The sequence below is a fragment of the Vanellus vanellus genome, assembly GCF_965231255.1.
Source record: "Vanellus vanellus genome assembly, chromosome: 3".
In the NCBI taxonomy this organism is placed as follows: domain Eukaryota; kingdom Metazoa; phylum Chordata; class Aves; order Charadriiformes; family Charadriidae; genus Vanellus; species Vanellus vanellus.
In genome coordinates, this window is record NC_138907.1 from 14,529,298 (window position 1) to 14,557,153 (window position 27,856).

At 54.9% G+C, this 27,856-nt stretch overlaps 1 protein-coding gene across 5 annotated transcripts; it reads right to left on the reverse strand.

Annotated features, from left to right (window-relative positions):
* Positions 1 to 149: 149 nt before the first annotated feature.
* Positions 150 to 27,691, reverse strand: KLC4 (kinesin light chain 4). 5 transcript variants are annotated; one of them, XM_082481495.1, is made up of 16 exons: positions 27,642 to 27,691; positions 15,951 to 16,217; positions 15,523 to 15,753; positions 15,078 to 15,156; positions 14,763 to 14,988; positions 14,361 to 14,448; positions 13,897 to 13,998; positions 13,397 to 13,570; positions 13,138 to 13,237; positions 12,534 to 12,586; positions 9,553 to 9,620; positions 9,361 to 9,469; positions 8,437 to 8,559; positions 1,428 to 1,552; positions 1,248 to 1,305; positions 150 to 771 (listed from the first exon to the last, which is right to left on the reverse strand). In XM_082481495.1, the coding sequence occupies exons 2-16, from the start codon at positions 16,197 to 16,199 to the stop codon at positions 682 to 684; spliced, it is 1,875 nt and encodes a 624-aa protein (XP_082337621.1). In that variant the 5' UTR covers positions 16,200 to 16,217; positions 27,642 to 27,691; the 3' UTR covers positions 150 to 681. The 5 variants fall into 5 exon arrangements, with proteins under 5 accessions (XP_082337621.1, XP_082337619.1, XP_082337620.1 ...); XM_082481493.1 differs by having other exon boundaries at positions 8,410 to 8,559; XM_082481494.1 differs by lacking the exon at positions 27,642 to 27,691 and adding an exon at positions 24,761 to 24,769 and having other exon boundaries at positions 8,410 to 8,559.
* Between the last annotated feature and the right edge of the window lie 165 nt (positions 27,692 to 27,856).

Sequence of the window (27,856 nt, forward strand, 5' to 3'; positions counted from 1 at the left end):
GCCCCCGAGTGGCGTCACAGCTGTCGTCACGAGGCGCCTCGCCGTTATTCCCCCGCCAGGCGGCGCCCGCCCGCCCTCCCGCCCCCGTTACACCACCCGCACCCCCTCCCCCCCCCCCCCCCCCCCGCCGGTTCGAGCCACGGTCGCTTCTAGGGTCGGTTTTATTTAATAAAATAAAGTACAGCCATCAGCCAGCGCGGGTGGGGGTTGGAGGGAGAGGAACGAAGGCGCGGCCGACCCCCCCCCCCCGTCGCTGCCCCGGGCCGGGGGGGGTGTGGGGGGGTGTGTGTGCCGCTCTCGCCGCCGCACGTACCGGGGGCCGCCTCACTCCCTCCCGGGCCGGCATGTCTACCTAGGCTAGCGCGTGCCACCACCGGTGCCGAGCGGCCTGCCGTCGAAGCTGGGTGCGCAGCGGAGGAGCATGCGTGCGGGCTGTAGTTCCCAAACTAGCTAGCGTCCCCCCCCCCTCCCCCCCCCCCCCGGTGCCCGTGGGACCCACACCCCACCCCCAGGCCGGACGGGCAGACGGTGGCACAAGAGCCGGTGATGGGGATAAACAGAGCAGTTGGGGGGGTGTGGGGGTGTGGGGAGGGGGTTTGCCGGGTGCGGCCCCCACCCCCGCCCCCCGCTGCAGCGCAAAGCTGTGGTGGGCCAGCGGCAGGGGGGGCACCTGCAGGCCGATCAGTTGGAGGAGAGCAGGGAGCTGTGGGAGGACAGGTCCATGCTGCTGGCGCTGAGGCCTCTGCTCTCCGCACGCAGGCCTTGGGTGCCCTGGAAAATACATCGCCTGTGAGGACCAGTGCCTGCAACCCACACCCGCACCCCAAAGCCACTAGCCCACCTCCTGCAGCACCCCTTGCCTCGCATGCCAGGACACCCCCAGTGCCATTACCAGCCCCATTAGGTGCCACCTCTGCCCTCCCTGCTCCCAGTCTATGGCTGGAGGGTTTGCTGAGCTCAGTTACTTAGAGATATCACCTTCAGTTTTGGAGCTATGATCTCAGAAGAGGGGCTGCACAGCTGCCCTGGGGGTGCAGTGGGGTCACCAGCCCAGGCCACCCCTTGGGAGGACAGAGTAGCTCTGGCGCCGCACAGCAGCAGAGTACATCTACATAGATGAACGCCTCCGGTGGGCTCTTGGGCACCCACGTGTGTGGCCCGCAGTGCCACTCACCGCCTGTGTCACTGGCCACAGCCCCCATAGCCAGATGCAGCCACACAGCCCCCACCACCTGCCCAGTGCTTACCTCAAATGAAGCATCGCTAGACTTGTGCAGATAATTTAATGATGCAGCTCGTTTCATGCTACAAGAAAGCAGAGGAGAGCAGGTGTGATCTTACTGTGCCTGGCCAGACCCTGACCCCCAAGGTGGCAGGGCCAGAGCTCACCCTGCGCCCAGCCTGGCCCTCACAGCCCTGGTCCCTACCTGGTGTTCCTAGGCTCCAGGGGACCATTGCCCTGCAGTTTCTTGACCAACATCTCACTGCTTCTCCGTATCACATCCCGGATTTTCCCCAGAGAGCTGCTGCGCTGGAGGGTGCCACTGCCATCCTGGACACAGAGACACAAGCCGGGGTGACGGCTGAGTTGCACCAATCAGGATCTGGAATGCTGCAGACGAGTGGCCAGGAACTGGGCTTGGCTCCAAATACCCTCTTGCCCACTTGCATTGAGGATTTAGCACTGGCCCAGAGCAGGCTTACTGCTCGCTACATGGGTCCCCCTCACCCTGCTTCTCCACAGGAGATGGTGACCATGCAGTCAGGGACCCCCGCCACCATGACTTGGCTCATGCAGACTGATCATCCCTCCTGCCTGGTGCAAGCCAAACACCCAGCCAGGCCACTAACCTGCACCAGGCCACCAGCACAAATGGCACTGGCATCCCCACAGCCTTGCTCGAACATGGCATAGCTCCATCACCTGTCACAGTTCAGGCAGCAGTTACTAAGGAGGTCCCAGTGGCCAGGGAAGAACCAAGCCCTTGATGGTAGCCCCAAGCTTGGTGGTACTTTTGTCAGGCCAGGATATGCTGCTGGGACATTCATTTCAAGGACTCTCTCCTCATTTTCTGCTGGCAGGAGACTATCCTCCCACTCCCCTTGCCCCTTCCTCACCATGCCATTGCCGTTCCTCTGCATCCAGCACTTGTCCTGATGCACGTCCTGGCCCTGCATGCCACGCCTGCAGGCTCACTCATGTCAGACAAGACCAGTCCACATGCACACATGGCCCTGTCCCACCTTTAACACCTCCAAGACGATTAGCTTTGAGCCTGCCAAGCAATTCAGGCAGCTCCATCTGGGATGCATTCATTCGGCTGCACCAACACTGGGTTGCCAAGCAGGCACTATTCTCCTCAGCCCCTCAACTTTAGCTGTGCCCAGCCCTGCTAGCTGCCCCAGGGTGACACTTTGCAGGGGTTTCTTTACAGCAGCCTGCTTTTTCCAAAGACCAAAACTAGTGCTAAATCTTGTTCCCCAGCCCGTTTCCTCCCACATGGCCCCAAAAGTCCCCAGTACTCAGAAAGACACTCTCAGCCCTTGACAGGCTCTAGCCCATCTCCTGCATTTGGCTCCACATGCATGCAAGGCACGGGCTGCCAGCACGACACCACCTCATGCCACTGTGCCATCATGGCATCAGGCTCTTCCCCTGTGGCCAGGCATGCTCATCACACAAGGTTGTGGCACCACTGCTGATGTGGAGTTACTTTTGCTCTGATGGCCTGATAACAGCAGTCCTCCCTGCACCTGAGCCCAATGGCCTCTGGCACATCAGCGCAGAAGAGACAGAGATAAGGTGACTCCAAAAGCCCTTTGCTCCTTACAAGTATATGTGGGAGCCCCTTTGTACCACTCCAAATGACAAAAATGTCCTGTGGCTCAGGCTGGCAGCAGCAATTGCCCCAGTACTGTCCATGCAGGTCTGCAGGTAAGCAGGGTCTCTGCCTTAGGCCAGTCACTCCCTTGTGCTGACACCTATGGGTTGTGGCGCTGTGGAAGGCTTTTCCCAACACTTCCCAGCTCTGATTACCCAAAGCTGATCCAGCCCTAGACCCCTCTCCAGCAGCTGAGCAGGACTTTTCCTACCAGCAAACTTTTCTCCTGATATTTATCTCATCCCCTCTTGGATAAGCCAAGTGCATTGAACCTCTTCACTTTCTCATGAGGATGAAGGGATACCAAACTGGAAGCCATGTGCTGTTGCTGCAAGGGACCCACTCACCAGGAATCCAGAGAGCACCAAAAGCATTAGCAAAGTTAACAATTCAGCTCCTGCACCAGGCATCCTGGGCAGGTTTTGGAGGAGCTGGCAATCAGTATGCAGCGCTAGCAAAGACTGGGGGGGGGGGTGTGGGATGTCTTTTGCCTCCCCTCCACCCCCGACTTGCACTGGGTCATCACCCTCCCTGCAGGGTACTGCCATGCCAGGCACTGTTTCTTTTGCCAGGGCACACAAGCCAGGGGTGGAGACAGGAACACAGCTGGGGCAGAGGAGCAGGACCATGGTACAAGGGCAGAAGGATCTGGCCAGGAAATATGCTCTAAGGTCAGGGCTGGAGGACGGAGCCACGTTTCCCCAGCTGCAGTGATGCAAACTTACTGCAGACCAACACCAGAACCAAATGCTGCTGCATGCTGAGTTAAAAATAGCCTCCCTTCTCTCCCCACTCCCTTTTCTGCAAGGTTATTTTTAACCCAGCACATTTATGGGGCTTGGTTTACCGCAGAGCCCCCACCCCATTGCACCCACCAGGATGAGAGCACTCAAAAGAAAAAGCAGCAGCTCCGCCGCTGAGCTGCTCTCCACTGGATGCTCCCACCCTGCCTGCTGCGTGAAGACAGAGGATTTGGACAGGATTTGGCAGCATGTGGAGCTCAGCACTGAGGGACACAATGGGGTATTTCTCTGGCTAATGGAAACACCTGTTGGGGAAGGTCCAAAGCTTAGACACCCCAGGGCAGCCTTGCCACATGTAGCTACAGAGCTGAGGTTAGTAGCAACCCCAGTTCGGAGGTTAGGGAGAGGCATAGTGGAGCTGGGTCCCTCATCTCCAATGCTCAGCCTAGGAGAGGTGCCCTGGGGGCAGTGCATCCCCCTGCATGCGGACAGACACCAAGCACACCCACACCTGCTCCAGCAGCATTTGTACCCGTCACCCCAGGGCTGACCAACGCTGGCCTACAGAGCATGGAAAGAAGCACAGGGCAGCGGTTCGGGTCTGTCTACCTTTAATCAGAGGTAAGGTTGTTACAGCACCAGGTCCGGGACATGGCAAGACACAGGGGCAGGTGGCACCAAGGCCTGAATGCACCCTGCACTGGGGACTCACCAGGCTCCAGGAGCATGGACCAGTGCTGGGAGAGAGAGGCAGGGAAGGCGCAACCCTAGAGCACTCAGCCCCAGGCTCCACACCCCACGGTCCTGAGGACAAACCTCCTTTTCAGCAAGCACAAGCTCCCAGGGGAGCAGCATGCATGTGCCCCAAGGCCTCTGCACCACCACGGGAAAGCCAGGCCCAGACAGACACAAGCACATTTAGTATCACAACCTGCCAGATGACTAGCATGAGAGAAACTATCTAGCTAAATAAATAAGGGGGGGCGGAGGGGGTCCTGCGCTGGCCTCTGGGCTCTCTCCTGCTGGCTACAGCCTCCCCAGCTTTCTTCCCAGGTAGGAGGGCCATGGAGATTCACTTCCTACAGGAGGTGGGCTGAGAGTGTGCAGCTCAAGGCAGTGGTGGTCTGGCCCTGGGAAACATCCCCTTTCCCAACAGTGACCAACAGCACCAGACTCTGTGCTGGCCTGGAGTGCCATCAGAGGCACTGAGCCTCTGCCCAGGGTCAGCATGCCCAAGGTCAGCACTGTCTTCTCAGCAGTAACAGGGTTACAGATTTGCCACCCACTTGGCTAGGGATGGACAGCCAGACACAGCCCCAGGGACCATGCCTGGCAAGCCAGGTCCTGTCTTCAAGAATTGCCCTCCTCCACGAGCAACCTGGATCCTTCTCCTCCTGTGGAAACCTCCCTCCAGCTATCTCATCTGCCCCACATGCTCAGAGCACCCCAAGTCCCAGCTCTTCCTTTCCTGCCATCCTTCTTTGCACCTCCTTTTTCTCCCAACCACTCTGCTCCAAACCAGCCCATTCCCCATCTCAGCCACTTCTAATGGCCTGGGGCATGGCCCCTTGCTGAAAAGTTGCGCTTTCCTCCTACCCTTCCTCTGCCTCCAAGGAACAGCGAACAGCTTCACCTCCACCTCTCTCTCTACCAGCAACCCACACCTGTGGACCCTGGAGCAATGGGGAGCAGATTCACCCCTTAATGCCATCAGGTGAGGAACTCTACTACAGCATCAGGTCAGGAGGTTGCAACCAAATGTGCTTGTCCTAGCAGGTCCCTGTTCCATGCACGGCTCTTGGCTGTCACCCCCTCACCTCATCTCGGATGTATGGTAGCTATGGGTGGCCCTACCTTCCTGTGCCCCTGCAGAGAGACCCACATGCTGTCCCTGGGTTGCAGAGCTCAGCGGGGAGGAGGATGGCAAGACAGGGAGAGCCCAGCTCACCGGTGGCCAGCGCAGGTTTGCTACAGGGCACTAACATCAGCTAAGCCTACAGGGAAGAAAGCAACTGGGCACACAACAGCCCTGTCAAGGCCAGGCCTCTCTGTCCCAAAACAGCACCCCTGTCTTCGTGCCTCCGTCCCGGCCTCTGCAGAGATGGAGGGAACAAGCTAGGAGGGTTGAGGATGTCTAATGAAGTGGAGTCAGCACGCCTGGAGTGAAGACAATCCCCCGCAGGCCTGGTCCCCAGGGATGTGCAAGGGCAGGCTGGGGGTGGGGGTACATGAGGGGATGGTGGCCCGTCACCCTGGCCTGGGGGAGCGGGCAGCTCCTCGCAGAGTCTTCCTGCTCTTGCTGGCCACAGGACTGGAGCTGGGCCACGTGGCCAGGGACTCCTCTGCAGGCATCGCGGTGCCCTCGCGCGCCGGGAGGGTTGGGGGACTGGCGTGGAGTTCTTGCCGAGGAAGGAGGGATGGTGTGGAGGAAAAGTCGGAAGATACAACACAAACATCCAGGTGATTGCGGTGGAGGGGAAAGAGGGAGTCTCGGGAGGCATTTAAGCCTAGTGCACAGAGAGGAGAAAGACACAATTTATAAGGCCGTGAGGTTGTAGGTCACCCAGGGAGCAGATGGGTCAGGGCCCAGGCCACATGCAGGGACAAGGGGCCACGTCTGGGCAGGGAGGGAGTCCTGCAGGGCTGAAACAGTGGCCTCACACCTTTGCCAGCGCACTCAAGCCGGCATGGCTTGCACTGGGAGGAACAGGCTGGGCCTCCCGCTCTGAGGGGTCCCTGCTCCTGGGCCTTGGGCACAGGGTGCCTGCCAGGCCCTCAGCACCACTGAGATGGTGCCATCCCTGCTCTCACGGCCCAGACCCTGGCTCTCCCAGCCCAACTACCTGGGCAGCAAGTAGTTGGTCCAGGCCCTGGGGTGCTTCCAGAGCTGCCCCTGGCAGCAGGGCACAGAGGTTGCTGGCACCCTGGGGGCTCCCATGGCCCTGCCTGCAGCAGCTGACAGCTAAGGGACAGCAGCAGAGACTGCCCAGAGGCAGCACATGCAAGGTCTCTAGACCAGCACAGGGAACAACTGGCCGTGACAGACAGGAGCAGCAGGAGCTGCCTCAGCCTTTTTGGGGGAGCTGCAGCCCGGTACAGGGCTGCTGGCTGGGGAGAGGAGGTTGGCTACATGTGCAGCAGGCTGGAAAAGGCACCGAGCAACATATGGCAGCAGCCACATCCCCCAGGGTGCTGGACTAGCCTTCAAACCCTGTCTACATCTGGCTGGGCCAGGTAAGCCCTGCCAAGCCCACTGGGAAGGGTGACATGAGCAGGGGCTAACCCCCTTGGCTGGGTCAGGCTGGGGGAGAGGGTGGTATTGCCTCCTCGCCTTGGGATGATGAGCTCAGGAAGGTCTCCCAGACCGTCACCAGTGCAGAGCGATCACCCAACACCAACCACAGCCAGAAAGAACCACAGAGAGACACCAGCCAGGATGGGGACCAGGTGATCCTAATCCAAGCCTGCAGCCCTCCCTCTGCACTTGTCTAGCCCCTCTACTAACAGGGAGTGCAAGTACCCAGGGTTGGTGCCTTGCCAGGGCTAGGACCCTGATGTCCTGATGCCAAGAGCTGGGGCAGAGGACAGCCCTGCATCTGGCAGAGCTGCCAGGTCCCCTCAAAACTCTGCTCCCCAGGTCCCCTCCAGCCACCTCCTGGGTACAATCCACAATCAAGAGCGCCAGCAGGCTTCAGGCTTGGGTGTTGAGGGGCTGTCATGGCAACAGGGAAGAGGAAGGGGGAAGGGAATGAGGGAGCTCATGCGGGTGGGGATGGAGCCGAGCCAGGAGGGAAAGGGTTAGTGACAGTAGATGTGAGGGGGGAGCAAAGAACTCCGTGTGCTCAGTGTGTCACCTGTGCCAGGCCGCAACAGTCCCTGGGTACCCAGCTACACTACACTCTCAACTAGAGTTTGCAGGAGGAATAGTAAGCATTAACAGCTCTAGCAGCCCTTGAGCCAAGCACCCACCAGCACCATGCTCACTTGCCACCTCTTCTCCTCCTTACAGAAGATAAAAGGTTCCTGTCCCAGACCTGGACTGCTACCTTCCTCCAAACTCAATGCTAGCAACCAAAGTGCCCCTCAGCCTCACAGCAAGTCTAGACAGGCTCAGGTCGCCCTGTCTGTGCCTCAGCTAACACCTGCCTCTTTTGCCACCACTGGTCAGCCCGGCCTGGCATCCCACAAAGACCTGCCTTTTACCACCTCTGCTTGGCCACAGCCCACAGTGGGCATGAGACCAGGTGAGGGGAACAGCAAAGACACTGGCTACAGATTATTCCCATGCACTGCAGTCACTCAGTCACAGACACAGACACATATGCACACACACAACCCTCACCAGGCTCGTACTGCGCCACAGGCGATGCTAGGATAGACGGCCAAGTGGCTCACGGAGGCTGTGTGGGCCTGAGATGGGGCCGATGCTCTCAGCCAGAGCCTCAAGAGGGGAGCAGCAGGGAGAGATGTTAATAAGGTTGCAAGGCTAAGATTAAGGGCAGATCAGGACCAGCTCATGCTGTGCATCGCCAGGGCCTGGCAGCCCCCTGGAAGCAGAAGCCCTCATTTGGGGATATCTGGCCTGTACACCAGAAGCCAGGCCCAGACACGCACCTTTGTGGGCTGGCTGGCTCATGCCAAGAAAGAAGGGAAGGAAGTGTGCAGGGAACGAATGGAGGCAGACAAGGATGCCACGACAGGCCACGCAGGGACAGCCCTGAGCCAGACTGTCCCTTCCCTCTGGCAGCCGGCTGAGGCCATTCTTGATGGTGTCTTGTACTTACCCCGCTCCATTCCACGCCCATACTCACTTCCTCGCTACCGTCTGTGGCATTCTCATACTTGACGCCACCCCCCAGGCTCCGACGTCTCTCTGTGCCATCACCCTCCTTCAGGATCTCCACCACCTTCGTCTGGTTGATCGGGTCAATGCCCTGCAAGTAGAAAGGGAGAAGGAAGCACCATGTTTTGCCCTTCTGCGTTCTTTCCCTCTAGCAATGTGCTGTGCCATCACTGTGCCTGGTCCCATCCTGTTCCCTCTCTTGGCCATTGCCCCATCACAACCAAAACTCTCCGGCACAAGAAGCATGGAGCCAGATACCATCCTGCACTTAGCAGTCTCTAATTGGATTCCCAGCTCAGTGAGCCCCCCACCAAGCCATAAACCACCCTGGGCGACAAGGGCTTGCTACCCCAAAGCTAACAACTTTTTTTCTTCCCATTTTGGTGTGTAAAGGTTTCTGCTGTCCTTCAGTCTTTGGGCCAGGTGCTTACAACTCCCACTTTATTATTTGAGCACTAAGAGGAATTTAGAGTGACAGGTACTCTAATAAACCCCTAGTGTGTTACTTGGATAAAAAATTAGCGGGAAGAAAACATCACAGTGAGTGCAGATCTCAGTAGTTGACAAAGCCCAATAACCTGCCCTAACCCAGCTGCAGTACTTCCGCACTCAAAGAGCCGTGCCTTCTTCCCCACATGAACACACATTGACATCTGCTCCATCCATGCATGCATGCACAACCCCACACATATACACACGTGTGTAGCCCTGCACAAATACAACCCCAACCACCAAGGTGCTCTGGTGTCGTAGGAATGTAAACCAAGGATATCGGAGTCTGCAAGGCCCAGGAGAGCTCCTCACCGCACCCCCAAGCCAAATGGTGTGCCATAAGCTGCCACCCCAAGCCCTGCAATGCCCCTTCCACCAGGAAAGGTCCCTCTGGGGTTACCTGCCGCCGAGAGCGAACTGCACACTCCTCCAAAGTCTCAGCTGCCTCTAGCTTGCCCTGGCGTCGGTACAGCGCACCCAGGTTCCTCAGAGTGGTGTTCACAGTTGGGCTATAGTAATACATGGAAGGTGAGCCAGAGTCCTGCGGCCACCTCCCTCCAGAGCCCACAGCTGCCCATGAACCACCTCTTACCTGCTGACCTTACAGGCCTTGTACCAGCCACCATACTCAGCGTAGGGAGCACTGTCTCTGTGCTTGCTCTACAGGGTGAAGAAAGAAGAGAGCTGTTAGCCCCATGCCTACTGCTGTTCTCTGGCCTGTGCTCTCCCACTGGATGCCAGGGTCAGGCCCCAGCCTGCACCCCTGCACCAGCCCAACCTTTGGAAACACAATGGGCAAATGCAGCGATGAAGCCCAGCAGGTTCCTGGAGGGAAAGCCCATTTGCTGCAACAGATTTGGGCCACAAGTAGAAGTGTTGTTCCCACCCCAGCAAGGAGCATAATCCCATCTCCTTGCCCCTTCAATGGTACCAAAGGCAACAGGGACAATACAGCCCATCCTCATGGAGCTCTGGAGGACATGAGACCCCCACCTCCCAGCATGCAAAAGGGAGACAAAAAAAACCCAACCTCAACCAACAAAAAAACCCCTACCCATTGGCATGCCAGGCAGCATGGGCACTAAACCCCTCAGCCATAGCTCCAAAGGGATCAGCCAGCCACATCCAAGCCTTCTGCCTGCAATGTCAGGCCTGCCCCACAGTAGCTCAGCCCAGCTAGCTGTCCCTTTTCCATGCCCAGCCTTTGCACCCCAAAGCTGGCTGGCTGGCCCTGCCACAGCCAAGAGCAAAGAGGCTGCTGGCCAGAGCAATAGGAGAGGGGGCAGAGCTTGATGCTCAAGGAGAAAGTTCTAGGGCCAGGACAACCCACTCTGTAGGGCATTAGCTGCTGGCCAGCATTGCCCTGGCACTTGCAGGCAGGAATTGCCAATGATGCAGGAACAGGGCTGCTTGTCCACACACTGCGTATCCTGGCACGTGGTGAGCACTCAGGGGTGTGCCATGCCCCTGGCACTGCACCCACAAGACACATGGACTGGGTAGGAAGCACCCAGCTCAGCCCCAAGCCCAGCAGGGCTGCTTTCACCAAGCAGGTGCAGGGAGGCACTGCTCCACAGCAAGGGTTTCCTTCTGGCAAGGTGTCTAGCCCAGAAGAAACTGCCTTCACAGGGACCATTTTTCTTAGCCCCACAGCACTTCTCAGATCTTTACCCCACATGCTGGAGCCATAAGGACATGTGGGTTTCCTTGCACCAGAGCCTACACAAACCTGGGCAGGCACCAGGAACAGGAGAGCTCTGGACTCATAACACCTCTGAAGCTTGCATAGAGGCAGCCCTAAGAGGGCAGCTGAACCTTAGGGGAAAGGTGTCAAATCCCCTGGGGCAGAAAGAGCCCTGCAAGCCAGGGCTGCAAGCTGTGCCAAAGGCCCTGCTGCTGGCAGGAGCTGGTCTCCCCCTGCTGCTACTGAGAGCAGAGGGAAAGAGGGGCAAGGGGAAAAAAAAAAAAAAAGAAAAAAAAAAAAGAAGTGAAGCTCTGCAAGAGGGGTTTGATGCTTTTTAATAGGATATGTGGAAACACAGCACAAAGTAGAGTGCAGCAGCCCCAGCACCTGGGCCAGCAGTACAAGCAGATCTGTGGTTACCGCTGCCTAGCTGGGAAAGCCATACCAACTATGCCATGCCATGGGGCATGGGTACAGCTGCCCTGAGGTCAGGAGCCGCAGGGGCAAGGAAAGAGGCTCAGCCCTTGCCCCAGGTTGTAAAATGAATCTCACTCCAACTGTAGGTCCCTGAGCCTGTTCTCTTGCCCCGTAGCAAAGCTTGTGTTATCTGGAGCACAGCACCATGCTACAACTATCTACTTTTGACCTTTTAAGTCTCCAAAGATACCATCGGAATTGTCTTAAACCCAGAGGTGGCAAGAGGAGCCTGGTCTCTGCTTGAACTTTGATTTTTCCTGCATAGGATGGTGCTGCAGCAAGTGTTATTTCTTTGCAGCAGAGCCATTGCAGGGCAGCAACTGGAGCAGCACAAGGCAGAGCTGAGGCACTGCCCTGCACTGGGGACCCCATTGAACCACTCTGTGTGAAGACACAGCATGCTGGTGGGAGGCAGCTGGTAGTGCCCTGCTCTTAGTGCTTGCAGGATGGGACTGATAAGTGATGAAGCCAAGCCTGCCAGCCTGCTGTCTGAGCCCATGCAGGGATGAGAGAGAGAGAGAGAGAGAGAGAGAGAGAGAGAGAGAGAGAGAGAGAGAGAGAGAGAGAGAGAGAGAGAGAGAGAGAGAGAGAGAGAGAGAGAGAGAGAGAGAGAGAGAGAGAGAGAGAGAGAGAGAGAGAGACAGCTCCCTGTGAGAGAGTGCAGCTAGAGGACTAGACCAGAGCCCTTCATTCTGTTGCTTCACCCACCTGTGAAAAATCAGGAGAGGTCTTAGGCTCGGCAAAAGCAGAGACAGGACTCTGCTGCATTTATCAGCTGAGCACAGAGGAGGGCCTGGGCAACAGAAGCAACAGCTTCTTTGCCTTTCAGCCTAGTCCAAGGCAAGCACAACCCACATCTACCCTTTTTCAGAGGCCAGCTAGGACATAGAACAGACACGGCCTGCCCTGTGCAGAGATCTTTTTCAGGAGTTTTGGCTTCATTGTCTAAGCAAGGTGATGGCAGCAGTTTCTTCTCAACCTCCATTTTCCCCCGGGCAGCCTTAGGGCTGCTTCAGAAGCAGGTTGTGCTCTGTGTACTAGAAGCTCTTTGGAACAGAGTGCCAAGGCCCTGCAGCACAACCCTCTGCCATCTTCCATCATCTGCGTGCCCTAGAGGGATCACTAAAGCAAAAAGAGAGAGCATGCAGCCATGGCTGAGAGGCCAAACAACCCCCTGCCCCAGTAAATCCATCAAGCTCTTTGACAGACCTTCCCTCCCTGCTGCCCCAAGGAGCAGTCATGCTCTCTCCCTACTCTCCAGACCCCTCCTGGCTCTTCATCAGTGGCCATGGCAGCTCTTCAGATTGCAGAAGGGGGGTCTGGCTGCAATAAGAGAGGATCAAAACCCCTGGATCTCCTTCCCCTCCCAGGGCTTTTGCTGCTAACAGGCAGCACCACCAGCTCAGACTCACCTTGCTCATCTCCTCTCTCTCCTCTGCGTGCATCCAGATTGGCTTGTGTTCATCTGTGTGGGGAAGAACACAGGACAGCTCCGCTCACCACCTCACCCTGTTGCTCTGCCACTTCTGCTGGAGTTCTGCCTCCTGCACAGCCCAGTACTCTGTCCCCAGAGCCAGCAGCTCACCAGAGGGAAGTGACAAGACTTCCAGATCCCCCTGGTCCCTGGGCTAGAGCCCCAAGAAGGGCAACCAATATTGCAAGGGCAGGACGGAACAAGTCCTCCCATGGGGGAATGCCTGTGCCAGGGCTACAGGAGAAATTTCAGCCTGTGCCTGGGAATTATTATGTCACTTGCTATTCCCCCTTTTAGCCACAACTATTCCCAACCCAGTATAGACTGACAGCCAGAGTTCTCCACAACCCCTTCTGAAAAAACAGGTGGAACAGCATAACCCACTAGAATGGCAGTGTTGCAAGGGCTGCCGAAAGCAGGGGCCCTGAGAGGCATCTCATCCCTCTGCCTGGGGGATACCAGAACCAGCCAAGCCTAGGCTGAGAGCCAGGAGACCAAACTGCTCACCCTTCCCCAGCCCCAACAGCTTCTGCTGTACAAACCATCCACAGAGCCAAACTCCTTCACGTGAGCACGAGTAAGGATCTCCTTATACAGCACCTCTGCATCTTTGTATTTGCCTTGCTTCAGGTAACAGGAGGCCTGCAACCAAGAAAACAGCTCCAGTTCCACTGGACAACACAGATTAACTCTGTCCCCCTCTTGCAGCTCTCTCTCTGCATCTTCCAAGCACCAGGCAATGCTCACCTTTCCCATGGCAACACTCCCCATTCCCCACATGGCCTCTCCCCAGGGGCTTACCAGGTTGTTCTTGGTCTTGGCCACGTTGGGGTCATCAGGACCCAGGCAGCTCTCGTAGATCTCCAGGGCTCGGCAGTAATAGTACTCCACCTCGTCATACTTGCCCTGGTTCTGGCACAGCAGGGCTAGATTGTTCAGTTGCTTGGCTACATCGGGATGGTCTTTGCCTAGGACCTGGGTAAACAAAAGAAGAGAAGCCACAAAAAGTCAATACTTAAAGACTGCAGTGGGCTCCTGGAGTTAGTAGACACTGCAGTCCCTCTAGGACATGCCTATGTCAGACAGGAGCCAAGGACCAGGGAGGTAAAGAGGAGAAATTCCAGCTTCCACCTCCTGGCAGGTCTCCCCTAAGGCTGCAAACACTGGAGAGACAGGAAAGGTGGCAGCAGAGTCAGCAGCCAAAGAGGCTAGGTAGATCTTGGATCTCCCAGGTGCAGTGAGGTAATGGGGGAAAACCCTCAGGGAGAGCTGGAAGGAATAAGAGTGTGGGAGACCAGTACCTTCTCACGGATCTCCAGGGCTCGCTTACACAGTGGCTCTGCTTCTTTGTACTTCCCTCTCTTGCCATAGAGAACAGCCAAATTGTTCAGAGTTGCTGCCACCTGCAGAGACATAAGCTTCTCCATGAAACAAGGCAGAATCCAGTGGGACCAAACAAGGGGCGCAAGGAGCAGTAACAGCGACTGTCCCATTTCCTTCATGCCTGCAGTACAGCTGCTTCTGAAGAGAAGGAGGTCCAGAGGCAGAAGGCTACTCTGTCTACATTGCAGGATACAGGAGAATATACAGTAAATATTGAAGCAGTAAAACTGAGCCCTACACCATGTGAACAGCACCCCTCACATCACAGACTACACTGCTGTCTTTGGTAGTCCAGCTGCAGACACACCACAAGGGCACCCGTCTAGCCCCAGCAGCGCCCACAAGTCAAGGAAAGTGACCAAAAGAGGAGAGAGACACTCACCGCTGGGTGGTCTTTGCCCAGAGTCTTCTCACGGATGGAGAGAGCATCATTCAAGAGGTGTGCTGCCTCTTTGTATTTATTCTGATCCCTGCAGTGCAAAGCCAATCAGTTATTCAGGATTTGGACACCACAGCCCATTGCAAGCAGAATGGCAAACAACAGTCCTTCCACACAGATCCAGCTGCCACAGCCCTTTAATTTCTCCATTCCTCCCTACCTTAGCCAGTCTCTAGTTATATCAGGGAGTTTGGCAGTCCAAATACCCAATCTGTGCCAAAACCTTATTGAAAGGCAAACCATTGGAAACTGGGGGAGCTCCTTGTCACCATGATGTGCTGTCCTGGTAAACAGGATAGGCAGAAAGCTCTCCTGGCCCAGTCCTGCCCTCCCCACCATGCTCACCTGTACACTAGTGCCAGGATGTTGAGCATGGTGGCCACATCAGGGTGATCGTGGCCTGATGTCTTCTCCAGGTCCTCCAGTGCCTGCTTGCAGAGTGGAACAGCCACCTCATAACGTCCCTGTGAGGCATACTGGATGACAAGGTTGTGGAGGGTGCGCAAGCGTGCAGGAATCTCATAGCCGCCCTGCTGGGCAGCTGCCACTGCACTGCTGTGCTGGTGGGGCACTGCAGAACCAGAGGAATAAACAGGGAATCAGTTAGCACAGCAGGCTTGAAGAGAGAGAGCCAGCAACCATGCATGAGCAAACACTTACTTCCAGGACCGTGCTCCTCCTCCTCATTCGGGAACAGATCATCCAGGGAGTCCTTGGCAGAGTCGCCCTCCTTCTCCTCCTGAGAGGATGGGAATCACAATACTGTTGGTTCTCAGAGGCAACAGGAACAGCCTGGGCTGAGTCAGCTGCCAAACTCTCCTCCCTGCTGCAGCCCACCAACACCCTCAACTTCCCCTGTTGTCTCTGCCACCATCTTCCCCCCCCAAAACTAATAAAGCCAAATTTCCTCAGCACATCCTGGCATGCTACTCCATGTTCTTCCAGAGACTTTGCCCCATGCAGGTTCCCTTTAGTTACAGGCATTGCTGTGCATGGTAGCTGGGAAGGGGCAAAATCCGGGATAATGCTAGCACACCTAGGCCAATCCTGCTGGTCCAACCTCCCCCACCCCCAAAGGTGGCTGCTTGATAGGACTAGAGCATACCGAAGGCGAGACATCCTCATCATACTTCTTCAGCTGGTTCATGAACTCAAGGTGTTTCTTCTCCTCCTCCAATTGAGCCACGGTTTGTTCACTGCGCTGCAGCTTCTGCTGGGTGTTGGCAAGCTCGTCACGCAGCCACTGGTTTTCCTGGCACAGTCTCCGCACCTGAGCACGCAGCTTCTGCTTCTCTGACTCCACAGCATTCAGATGGTTGGACAATGCCATCATCACCTTGTGAAGAGTCCTAGTCAGTAACTACCACAATCTTTTATCTCCCCCACATGCATGCTTAGGGCCCACCCTCAGGGTCACGCTAGCCTTCTACACATCCCCTTGCTGCCCTTGCAGCTTATGGGGAACAGCCCCGTGCCCACCTTTCCCCGTCAGTCCTGGGTAACACCACCTAGGGGGTCACCCACCACTCTCACCTGAGCTTCTCCAAGCCCGAGTTCAATCATCTCCACTGACTTGCGGAGCAGGTTGGATTTCTCATGCACGAGATTGGCTTCTTCATCTTTCTTCAGGCACTTGATGGTCTCCAGCAAGCTGTGCAGGATGGAGTTGTGTTCATTCTTGAGTGCCTCCAGCCCTTGCATCACCAGCTTAGTGTTGGAAATTATCTCCTCTTGACTCAGCTTGTCCAGTTTCTCCTCCCTTGGGTACACCATGGTGGACATAGTCCTGCTCCTGCAGCCCTACACAGAGAGAGAGACAAAACCCTCAGTGCTGTTTCAGAGAGCCACAACCAGACACAAGTGTCGCAGCCTCCTTCAAGCAGCCAGAGACAGTGTCCAACTGGTTGCCCAGTCTAAGCCCTTCTCCTTTGTCTCCCCTGCTCCCTTTGGCAGCAAGCAGCTGTCAGGACACGTGTCTCCGCTTTTGTGGCACCGGAGTGCTGGCAACCAGTGCAGGTGGCACACGTGGACAGAAGACAAAAAGGCTACAATCAGTGCTGACCTCCAACACCCCCACACTCCCATCAGCAAGGAAAGCTGATTTAGCTTCCATTTAAGAGCAGAGATTTGTAGTTGGCAGCTGTGGTTGCAATGCATGTACCTCCTGCCCACAGATCACTGATGCAAGGAGGCTGTCAGAGCTCAACACCTCTTCCAACTGCAGAAGAAAGAGAATGGCAAGTGGAGAGATGACAGCTCAAAGCTTTCCTCAATGGAAAAATCTCCTGGAAGAGCATTTCTCAGACAGGGATGCAGCAGTGGCTGAGCCAAACAAAAAATTCCCTTACTAGAATAGTTACACCCTGTCAATCCCAGCCCCGGCACAGAATGGCCATTGTGGCAATAAAGGATATAACACCGCCAGCATGAACTGAATCATGCCTGTGTGGGAAAGCTTACATACACCAACTGCTACAATTACACTGGTGTAACCCTTGTGTGGGTGTCAGCTTGAAACACTAACAGCTTTTCTAGCTTCATTGGCCCTGCTGCCAGCCCAAGAACTCCTCAGGGGGGCATGAGGGTTCTGTACTCCTTCCCTGTCCTGTTCGCCCCAGATATACAATGGGAGAATATCAAGCTACTGCCTTTGCACAGGGATGCCAAGTGCTACAATCCAATGTTAGTGTGGCTGCAAGATCCCTGCATAGGAGATCCAGAAGCTAGGGAAACACAGTAGGCTGGAGGGCAAGAGACATAAGAAGCAGGCAAGACCTCTCATAACAGGTTGACAGCACCCTGGCTGCTCCATGACTATCTCATCTAACCCTCTCTCAGCCTCCCACCCAGCTGGACCACCCCAGCAGCCTCTTCACATTACTCCGAGACAAAGCCACCACCCACCTCGCTATTGGTCACTCCAAGGCCAGCCTCCTGCAGGGCTGAAGGCAGACAGCAGCGACACCTTGCACAGGTAGCACCTGCCCTGCAGCACCTCCTTGCCACCTGGAGCTGGCAGGAAGCACTGGAACCCCAGCACCCAGGGCCCTACTGGCAGAAAGCTGGCAAACACCCCAGGCACTACGCAAGAGGAGGTGGGGGAAGAGCTGCCAACAGATTTGTCTTTGTCGTCCTGCAGGACCCACCTCTGCATGGTTTGAGCTCTTTGTTTGGAAGCAGCTGTGTGCCTGGTTTACTGAGCGAGCAGAAATGTTGCCCCAGGTACAGGAACAGAGAGAGCAGAGCTCTTCTTGCCAGGGCTCCTCTCCTCCCCAGCCGTGCACTCTGCCCAGGGGGGCTCAGGGCGATCCCGCAGCTCAGCTACTACTATCGCTGCATGGGAGTGGGCCCTGAGCAATAGAGGGGTCCAGTTTCTTCCTCACTGCAGCACAGAAAGTGAAGATGGCAAACAGTGCTGGGACAGTTGCTGTAAGTACTGTCCCACAGTACTTACACGTGTCCCACACACATCTCATTATATCCACCCATTCCCTCCTCTTTCAGAAGTTCCCTGAGTTTATAAAACCTTGAGTTTTATAGGCCAGAGCTTTCCTCTCAGCTCCTCCTTGGTTTCTGTTCCACTGATGCACATCCATCCCTCAGGAAGGTCTGAAAACCCAAGTCACAGCAGAGACTTTACTGAACCTCAGCAGGGCAAAAACAGTTCATGCATCTTGAAGACTAGGCTCCTGTTCATATCTTTGAGCAAGAGCTGAGTCCTTCCCCACCTCCCCCAGAATCACAATGCTGACTTCACATATACTTCATGATCCAGCATCAGCATCAACCCTGTGCCATACTTTACTGTGTCCTTCACTGTTGGGTATCTGCCATGCTCCACATGCAGTTACCCTGTGCATCATGCATTTTACACTGAAAAGTCTCATCTGGACTGTGACGTTTCCCAGTTTGCTTTGGAGAAGACCATATGATAGGAATGGCATGAAAAACCTCACTAAGATTGAGGGCATAGACTACTGTTTTGAAGAAAAGGTCTGTTAAAAGTTGGCTGCCACTCACATGCTGTCTTCCAAACTGATTCTCCAGGAACTGCCAGCTAAGGATTCTGGTCCATAATTCCCCTGGTTATTTCTCTTCTCATCTTTATAACACACCTGGGGGAGTGATTGAGTGCTAAAGCAACAAGGGAAGCCCTGCCTAAGGCAGACTCCTGCAGGTAAGCACAATTCAGGAAAAGATCTGCAATGATTCCCAGCTCCAGAAGAAGAGGTTGGCAGCCCAAAAGACTGTCACGCACTGTCATGCGCGTCAAAGCACTGTTGTACTGCTCTGAAATGGGTCCAGCCTCCCAGGAAGGCTCAACAGGCACTTACCTGCTTCCACAAAAGCCAAAGTAACAACTGCTGAAGGGCAAAATGGCTCTATCACTGGTTTCAGCTCATAAGGAAACATAGCCCCAGACTCAGAAATGGGGAACTCAGAAAGTGGGAATCCTCTGGAGCATAGGCAATGCTTGGGACACAAAGAGCAGAAGAAGCCCCAGAAGCAGCCTCATACCCAGCATACAACAAAACTAGAGCTCTGCCCTAAGACTCACAGAACTGTGCAGTACAAGTGCTTCTTTATCTGGCCCTCAGTGTACTGGGTCAGCTGTGAAATACTGAGTTTTCATGGACATATTACTTATGTCCATACAGAAATCTTGCTACCATTTTTAAAAAGTACAATACAAATGCATTGGGAAGACAAACACATTACAAATCATGATAAAAAGCCACCAGAGCTTGCACCTTGCTAGATAAGAGTCAGACAAGACCCAGATCCATAGAAAATCAGCCTCATTAATTCCACTGTGTACAGAACTACTCCTCAACTGAGGAATCACTGAGCTGTGTGGTAAACCAACAGTGCCTCTACTACAGCAACATCCTGTCTTTCTTCAGCCCTTCCAACAGAAAAAGCCTCGAGCACTTCACAGTCTCCACAATCAACTTGTCTTTCAGAACTGTAAAGATTTCAGACCGAGAAGGGAAAATAATCAAAACATCCTGAACCACAGCACATCAGACTCATGCTACCCTGCAAGTATATCTTCAGATCCCCAAGACATACCAATACAGGCTCCTCTTCTCTCACCAGCTGTGCAAACACCCCTACACAACCCTGGCCTTTCTCCCCTAGGATAACATCCTAGAAGCATAGAGCTGCCAGGTATCAACATGTCTCCAGTGTTCAAGGGCAGACAGGACACTGTCCAGGCTGGACACAGGGTGCAAAACCTCAGAACAGCACATGGGCTGTTCACTTCCAAGTGCCAACAATAAAACAAAGAGAAGACTGCAGAGAAGTCACTTAAACACTGCTACCTCTTGCACTGCAAATAAACCCAACAAACACTGGTGGAAACTGACTTATTATCCCTCCAAAATGACAATTCTTCCCTAGAGGGCCTTATTTCTAGCTCTGCCCAGTGCTGGCAGGTCTACACTCAGTGCCCAGCCCTCCAGAGAGGAAACATGCTCTATGGCAACCGACGCCAAGGTCAGGCAGGCTGAGGCTGCTGTATAAGCACTCTTCCTACTCCCACATGTTCAGCAAAGGGCACTGTGTCCTTTATACAGGCAGAAAATGCACTCAGAGGTTCCTGTAGAGAGGAGGGCAGACACCATCATTTGTCTTTGGTGGGGGGAGGTTCAGGCTGGAATAGGAAGAAAGAATGCTTTTTCCAAGGAGTTCCTTGGGAGCTGGAGTGCCCAGCTCCTAGTTTATCCTGCTGCATTCCTCACGGCTTGGTAAGTATCACGGCCCAGGTCTCCACCAGCATGTTTCTGCTCTAGTTGGCATAGCTTCCCTATTTTCCGTGAGCTGCTAGAACAGCCTGGCTTTCTGGCAACACCATCTCATCTCCCCTCCCTTGCTCCCATTTGGAGGAGTGCTGCAGGAAGACAGGGAAGCAACACGCGTGCACCGAGCTTTGTGGCAGTTGCAGCAATCAGCTGGGAATCCATCAGCTAGCACATCCTGCGAGGCAAAAACCTTCCTCCTGTATTCAAGTGCATAACCGGGAAGTCACTGAGCATCAGCAATTTCAGCAGCCCACTTTTCTGCCTCGGAAAACTGCTCCCACATGCATGAGCTTTAAGAGGAAAGAACTGGAAGCTTCACTGCTTCTATCTTAAACCCACAACAGCTGCCACAACAGAAACAAGGATGCCAGACTAAATGGGTCCAAGTGAATCTTAAAACTTAGATTATGGTGCCTAATGCTAGAAAACTACATAGAGAAAAAAAAAATAAACACCAGGGAAATCAGGAGTCAACTACAATAGGACAGAGATTTCAGGTCTACACATACTTCAACAAATTCAGTTCACTTCACTGTCTCCCTGCATGTCCCTGGACCAAGTATACGTGAGACACAGGGTACCATCACAACTTGCACAAGCGATGCTGTCAAGACAATAACTGCAGCTTCCTTCAAACTGCAGATGGCCTGCCAGCACTTTCTGTATAGAAGTGGGCTTAGATTTTTAGCTGCAAACTCTTCTGTAGAAGGTGATCCAAGGATATGGTAGTTGCAGAAAAAACAGCTGGGTTCTGGAAATAAAAGCTTCCTGTGGAAAAGAGTAAGTCTGACCCATAGCAAGAATGAGTGACCACATTTGGGAGCTAGATGGCAATGGTAGCATTTAGAAATGGAAACAAAGGGCTTAAAGTCCGATTTTCACAATAATTATCCCAGTCTCATGCTGAGAGACACACTTTTGTTACCTGGGGAAACAGCAAGGTTATATATGTGGGAAGCAAAACAACTTGACAAAAGCAGGGAGGTTTGTGTTTTGTTTTGTTGTTTTAGTTTTTTTTTCCCTTTGGACCTCTGCCAGCTTATTACTGTCAAATAACAGAATAAAGGGTCTCTGGAAAGACTGGTTGACCTCTGACAAAGCTAGAAGTGAGATCGCCAATGTACAGCTGAGTCTCTGCTCCTAAGGGATACTGCAACAAACCCTCAACCTAATACCTTGGACGCTGAAAAATAAAATAAAAGCAGTAAAAAAGCAAACAGAGTGCCAAGGTTGCAATCATCACAGAAGCTGTGTCATGAGCACAAGTTTTCTCCTGATTTTGATACCATAGTGTCAGAAAGCAGAGACTGTAGGAGGCTGCAGTCAGTTGCGTGGAGCCTCTGAGGCTTACACTGCACAGCTAGGACATAAGGACACTGCCAGGAAACTTGCATGCTGCCACGCCACAGCCAGAGCCGCTGTGCTCGGAGTCACCACCCCAGGCCACCTGCAACAGAACCACGGAAAAGGGACAAACTAGTGCTGCTGAGCTGCACATCCCACAGTCAGCATTTCCAGAGCCACTCCAAATGACTAAACCAAGAAATATCATCAGCTCTGTATGGTGCCCAAGAACTTCACAGCTAAGAGCAGCTGCACACACACATGTTAAGGCTTTAGAAACACAAAGGCAAGGGGAGGAGGTTTTGCAAATGAAGGGACAGATGGGTGCACAGTCAGCTTCAGGGTAACATTAAGAACTGCAACATAAATAAGAGCCAGAAATTAGAGGGCAAATGCTGGACTCCTAAAAGGAAGAACTGGTGGAATAATTGCAGTATATGGCTCCATCCTGGGACACGTGCCTGCTGAGGTTCACGTGAGGCACAGAGCAGGAATGGTGCTCTGTGATGCTTGTTACCACTGCCAGAAATGTCTGGTACATGTCTCTCATGCTCCCTTAGAGACACTAAGAACACACAAAGAGGAGATCAGTCAGGGGTCAGCACCCTGGGAGTTTGTATGCAGCATATCTGTGAGCTGCAATCCCAAAGCCAAAAGATGTCACTCAAACTCTGGCATGCATGAGGTCCTCTGCCCCCATTTGTCTCTGGCTCATGAGTTTCTCCACCCTACTGCCAAAAAAGGGGGCACCTAGAGCTCAACCTTCTGCCCAAAGTTCTTTCCCAACCCTAGCCTGGACCTTTCATGCACTGCAGACAGCCTAGAGAGTCAAACCAACACACAGATGAGTTCAAGTACCACAGAGAGACTGGTGTGTTGCAACTTCCTCCCTAACAAAAGAGTCTGGCTGTTGTATTACATGGAAGGGATGCCTAGAGGTCTCTTAGAGGTCTCTGGTCCATCCCCTCACTCAAAGGAGGTATCTGATCAGGTATCTGTGTCTAGTCAAGGGTTGAGTATCTCCCAAAATGGAGATCCCACAAGTTCTTCAGACCCTTGTTCCATGGCTTAACCACATGGGAAGGAAAGAAAGAGAAGAAAAACAAAGAAAGAAAGAGAAGAAAAACAAAGAAAGAAAGAGAAGAAAAACAAAGAAAGAAAGAGAAGAAAAACAAAGAAAGAAAGAGAAGAAAATTCCTTGTCCAAATTCCTTAGTTAAACTAGAAACTAACCCTAGGCCCAGAGGAAGGGAATGCAGCACATGCTTCCTTTCAGCAGGGTCCCATGGGTACAGGGTCCCTCTGTCCCAGAGAAAGAGAGGCAATGAAATCCACCTCCAGCAGCAGAGCAGGGATTGGAGGCAAGAAGCCATCTCACCCACATTCTCCCATGCCCGAAGAACAGGAGTTTCTTTAGCATCCAGGCACCCCCTCAAATGGTTTTAAAGCCAACCTCCAAACCCAGAAAAGCTTCACCCAACCATCTTCCACAACCTTTAGAGTCATGCGTAACTCAGTATAAGTTGACTGTGCTGTTGGAAACAGCCCAGCTCTCCCTACTCCCTGGACAGGGATCAAGACCAGGATTACTTCTTTCAGCAGCAGCTGACACATGCCAGCTCTAGCTGAGTGTGAAGCTCCATGGGTTTTTCTAGATACCGGAAGGCCTGTGTTGGGAAAGTCTGTGCTAACCAGCAGGCTGCAAGAGCCCCAGAGGCTTTTAACTAGGGCTAAGGAACTAGACTTGCAGCTCAAGTGGAAGGGCTCTCCTGCAAGGAGATAGGAGGCTCCCTTCATGCTCTTCCTTTTCAGTACTAAACGCTTGTCTCTGTCCCAGAGGCTTCAGCTCCCCACCACCTACAATCTCTAACAGAAAATGCACTGTAGCATAACCTTTCTGAAACCCAGGACAAGGTGGTGGTAAGCTGGCTTTACAGGGACTTGGCCACAGTGACTCAGGTTCACATCACTACAGAAAAGACCTAGGAGATTCCCATTCCCCTCCTGCTTTCCAGCCCACAGCTGGAAATGGCAAGACAAAAGCTGATAGGGTTTGTTCTGATTTACTACAGCAAGCAATTCCTCTGTTGCCAAAGCACGATCCCATTCCAATAAGCATATGTGATCTGAGGAAGACAGAGGCAATGGTCTGGTTGGCTTTGTATCATATCACTCATTCCTTTCAGGACCAGAAAGGTCTTACTCCTTTCATTCATTAGTGATCACAGAATACAGACATTGGAGGCAACAAGGGTTAAAAAACCCCAACAAAACAACAAAAACAAACAAACAAAAACCACCCACACCAAAACAAAACAGTACCGACAGATACCATTAGCAGAAAGTCATTTTGCTCCTTGTTGCAGTACATGCTGCTTACAACCCCAGACCAGAACAGCAGTCTTCACCGACCCCACCATCAAGCTTGTGCTAGCACCTCCAGATCATCTGATAAGACCTTGTTTTTAAACTCTTGCTCATGTCTGCAGCAGCTCACCAAATCCATTCTGCATCTGCTGTGCCTGGGACTACAGCAGAACACCATTAAAACCTGTTTCCAGGCTAGCGGAGACAAAAGCTAAGCAGCTGGAACGAAGCCAGGACAAGCATCTCTTCCTAGCTTCAGAATCTGATTGGGAGTCTCGCTCTATAAAAGACAGTGAGAGCAATTACCTTGCCCTGACAGCATGAAGCAGTATTAAAGCAGGCAGAATAATTCCCTGGAGCCAGTACCTCTGCAGGCATCTGTCTAATGTGAGGATGATGCACTGGATGTGCCTCAGGAGTACGGGAGATGGCCAGGACGCAGCTGGGACCAGCAAGCGCCCTAGAGCCACCCTGTGTACCCTGAAGGGCTCTGGAGTGCCCACGCTCCCTCCATCAGCATACCTGAGGCAGTTGCAAAAGACAGCTGACTGCAGGCTGCAAGATCAAGCTATTATTTCCAGAAGCAAACGGGTCTTGTAAACCGTAACAAGGCAGCCAAATTCACAGAGGCAAAGCTCTACCTGCATAATAAGCAAAGGATCTGTTTTACCTCTGTCTCCCCCGACCAGCTGGAATGCTTTGAGGAGCTCTTTCCTAGCAAATCAAACCTTCATCCAGCAACTCTGCCACGGTCAAAAATCTTGCCACGTGTTCTTTGTGCCCCGAGAGCCATTTTGGTATTTGGGATTAACGCTGTTGTTCCTACCTGGACATTCCTCCAAAACAGCAGATGAGAGAACGCACGCTTCCTGCTCCTTCTGCCAATTATAGCAAGGCTCAGTCATGTTTATTTACCCTGTGTCTGAGCTGGCCAGATCTTTGACCCAATGCATGCTGAACACCACCCTCCTTCCCCTTGCACAGAGGCGGGTGCTTTCCATGTCTCCAAGGCAGCATGGGAGAAAGGAGATCAAGGGCACTAGAGAAGACCCTTGCATGGAGCCGCAAGATAGTGCGAGATGCCAGCTACACAGGGCGCAGGGAAGCCTGCGGTTGCTGGTAATGTGCTGCTGCCTCCCACCATTGTGCAAATTTCTCCCGGGTGCTTGGCCAGAGCATTCTGCTGCAACGCCATCCCCCAGCCCTTCTTCAGACACCTCCTCCCAGCCGCATCCTCTCCCTCCCAGAAGCTTACCAGCAATTGCCCCCCGCCCCCCTCTTCGGTAGGGTGCACCTCCACTTCGGAACAGCTTAGTAAGCCGTTTATTAACGGGAGGAAGGGTTTTGGGGAAAGGAGGCTCTGAAAGTTTGAAATCCATTGCTGTACGTATGCTGCCTCCGTCATCGTTTCTCCGGCTTTGTCTGGCAGCAGGAGGCACGCCCGCTGCATATACTTGGGACAAGCAAGCCCGAGAAACCCCTTCATCCCCCCTCAGCATCACCACAGAAATATCTGTGCCCACCCGGCTAACCGTAAGCTTCCCAAGGAGAAAAGTTTTCATCAGCTCTAGCCCGAAATTGCACTTCAAAGCCGTCCTTTGTTACAGGACGGCTGGGCACTCTGCCCGTGTCTCAGTCACCGGACGGGAATCCTCCCCCGCCCCGCACCCGGCAGGCGCGGTACCTGGCTGCCTGCAGCGGCTTGTCCGGCGTCGGTACCCCCGGAGGCCCCGGACCGCGGCGGTGAGCGGCTCCCACGGCGTTCTGCCGCGCTGCTCCCCCCCGATACCACCCCCCCCTCCGCCTCCCCGGTTCCAGTGCAGGCACCGGGCGCTCGGCAGCCAACCAGACTGCGGCAGGGGGAGGGGAGGAGATGCAGCCAGGCTCCAGAAACAGGACGGTCAGAGGCTTCTCCTGGGAGCGCTAAAAGCGCCACGCACGTCGAGCCCAGGGCTCCCCACTCGGGGAGCGGCGGGAGCAGACGGGAACAGAGCGGAGCCCCCAGGCTGCCGCCGCACACTACCCGAGGGGCTCTACACCACCGTCAGGCTCCTGCTCGGATGGACAAAGTCACCCGCTCCTGCCCTACACCCAGCTAGATCCGCTCCATCCTACACTCGATCTCGTGCCAAGAGGTTTTACATCCCATTTGGGATTGCCCTCATCTGCGTCTCCACTGCTGACGCCATCCCAGCCCCTAAAGCCAAGCAGGTGGAGCTGCAGAGAACCCTCCAGCTATGCTATCGCTACTGCTGTGCCCACAAAAACAGCCAGATACAGGACCAGATCGCTGGGAGTCCTACTGTGTCAGCACTGTGCAGTGCGGAGCTGGGCCAGGCACTGCCTGGAAGTGTTCATTTGATCTCTAGATGCTTTATGCAGAGAGAAGACAAATGCCACAGCATCCAGTGTAGCCAGTGGATTGTTGCTACAACCATCCCATCCACAGTAATACACAGCCTGCACAGTTGTGGTTCTGTTCTACCTCAGACAAGGATATTAGTGCTCTCTAGGATGTTTCGTGAGCCTCTGGAGGCATGCTGTCCCCAACTACCTACAGCTGCCCAAGCCAGTACTTCACTGGGATTCCCATCCCTCCCCACAGCTTCCCCCAGAGGGAGAAGGGCTTCAGGTGTCCCAAGAGGGAGCCCAGCCATGGTGACACACAAGCTCTCTCTTGCCTCATCTCACAATGTGTGCTTCTTCACTGAAGCATCTCACTGTTTTCCCCTCCATTCCCTAGTTCTGGAGGGCAAACCTGCCTGGCAATGGGGTACACGTGGCTACAGCAGAGTTAAAAAAAAAAAAAAAAAAAAAAAAAAAAGTCATGCAAGTTACATAGCAGGAGTGCAAACACATATTATTTATCTTATGCTGAAAGCCATTCCTAGCAGTGAGGACACCGCCTAATTATAGAGTCGAGAATCCCGCAGTCTGCGCCCACGGCACCCTGGAAACAGCCATGACGGGGACTTCAGGCTGTCCCACCGTTGTCACAAACGCACGCCTGCCTCCCTTGGGGGGTCCCGGCCTCTGCCTGCCGTCCCTGGCGGCAAGGCAGCCAGGGAGACTGACAGCACAGGAGCCCGGTGTTGCCCGGGGCGGGGAGGAACCGGCGGGGCCCCCGGAGCCTGGAGTTCGCCCCGGTACCGGAGGGGGCTGGCTCCCACCGGGCACATCCCGCTGGTTCCAAAGTCCACAGCGCCCTTATTGCCGACCCCACCGGCGGGCGGGAGCGCGCCCCGACCGAGACTTACCGCGGCGCGCCGGCTCCGGGCACGACGGGCCGGCCCGGGCGCTGTCCCTCGCCCTCACTCCCTCGGTGGCCAGGGCGCGCTGCGGCTCCCGAGCCACGCCGGCCCCGGGCCTGGGCCAGGGCCCGGGCCCGACACGGGGGCTCCCCCATGAGGACCCCGCTCCACTACTGGCGGCGGGGCGCCTGTCCCATCTGCCCCGGGGGGTGGCAACGCAGCTCCGGCCGGAGCCCCGCGCACCGTCAACCCCCACCATCCCCCGGGCCGGGGCCGTGCCTCCGCCGCCCTGCGGGGACTGCTGGACCCGCGCCGAGGAGGGCAGGCGGGCGGGCGGCCGCCCTCCCCACGGGCAGTGAGGGAGACGGGCCGCGCCGCCCGCTCCGCGGCGCGGCGACCAGAGGAACGACCGAGCGCCTCAACCCCCTCCCCACCTGACAATCCCTCCCGCCCAACCTGCTCGGCGCGAAGGTCTCGATGGCCGCCGCAGTCGCTGTCCCCGTCGCAATCCCGGCGGGGCGGGGCGGGAACCAAGCCCGACACAGCCCGCCCCCTCAGAGGCGCAGCCCCTTTAAATCCGACATGGCCGCCGCCGCCTCGGCCCCCGCCGGCAGGCGCGCGCCACCTGGCGGCGGCCCCGCCGGGCCCCAGCGGTGCGGGTCCCGCCCCGC

Bases quoted from the DNA above. Each gene is read 5' to 3' on its own strand.
- KLC4 (XM_082481493.1), bottom strand. From the start codon at position 16,199: ATGTCCACCATGGTGTACCCAAGGGAGGAGAAACTGGACAAGCTGAGT. The intron at 9,621-12,533 runs GTGAGTCTGAGC...TTCACCCTGTAG, and splicing joins AGAGAGAGGAGATGAGCAAG to AGCAAGCACAGAGACAGTGC. The intron at 1,553-8,409 runs GTAAGTACAAGA...CTCTGTGTCCAG, and splicing joins TGGGCGTGGAATGGAGCGGG to GATGGCAGTGGCACCCTCCA.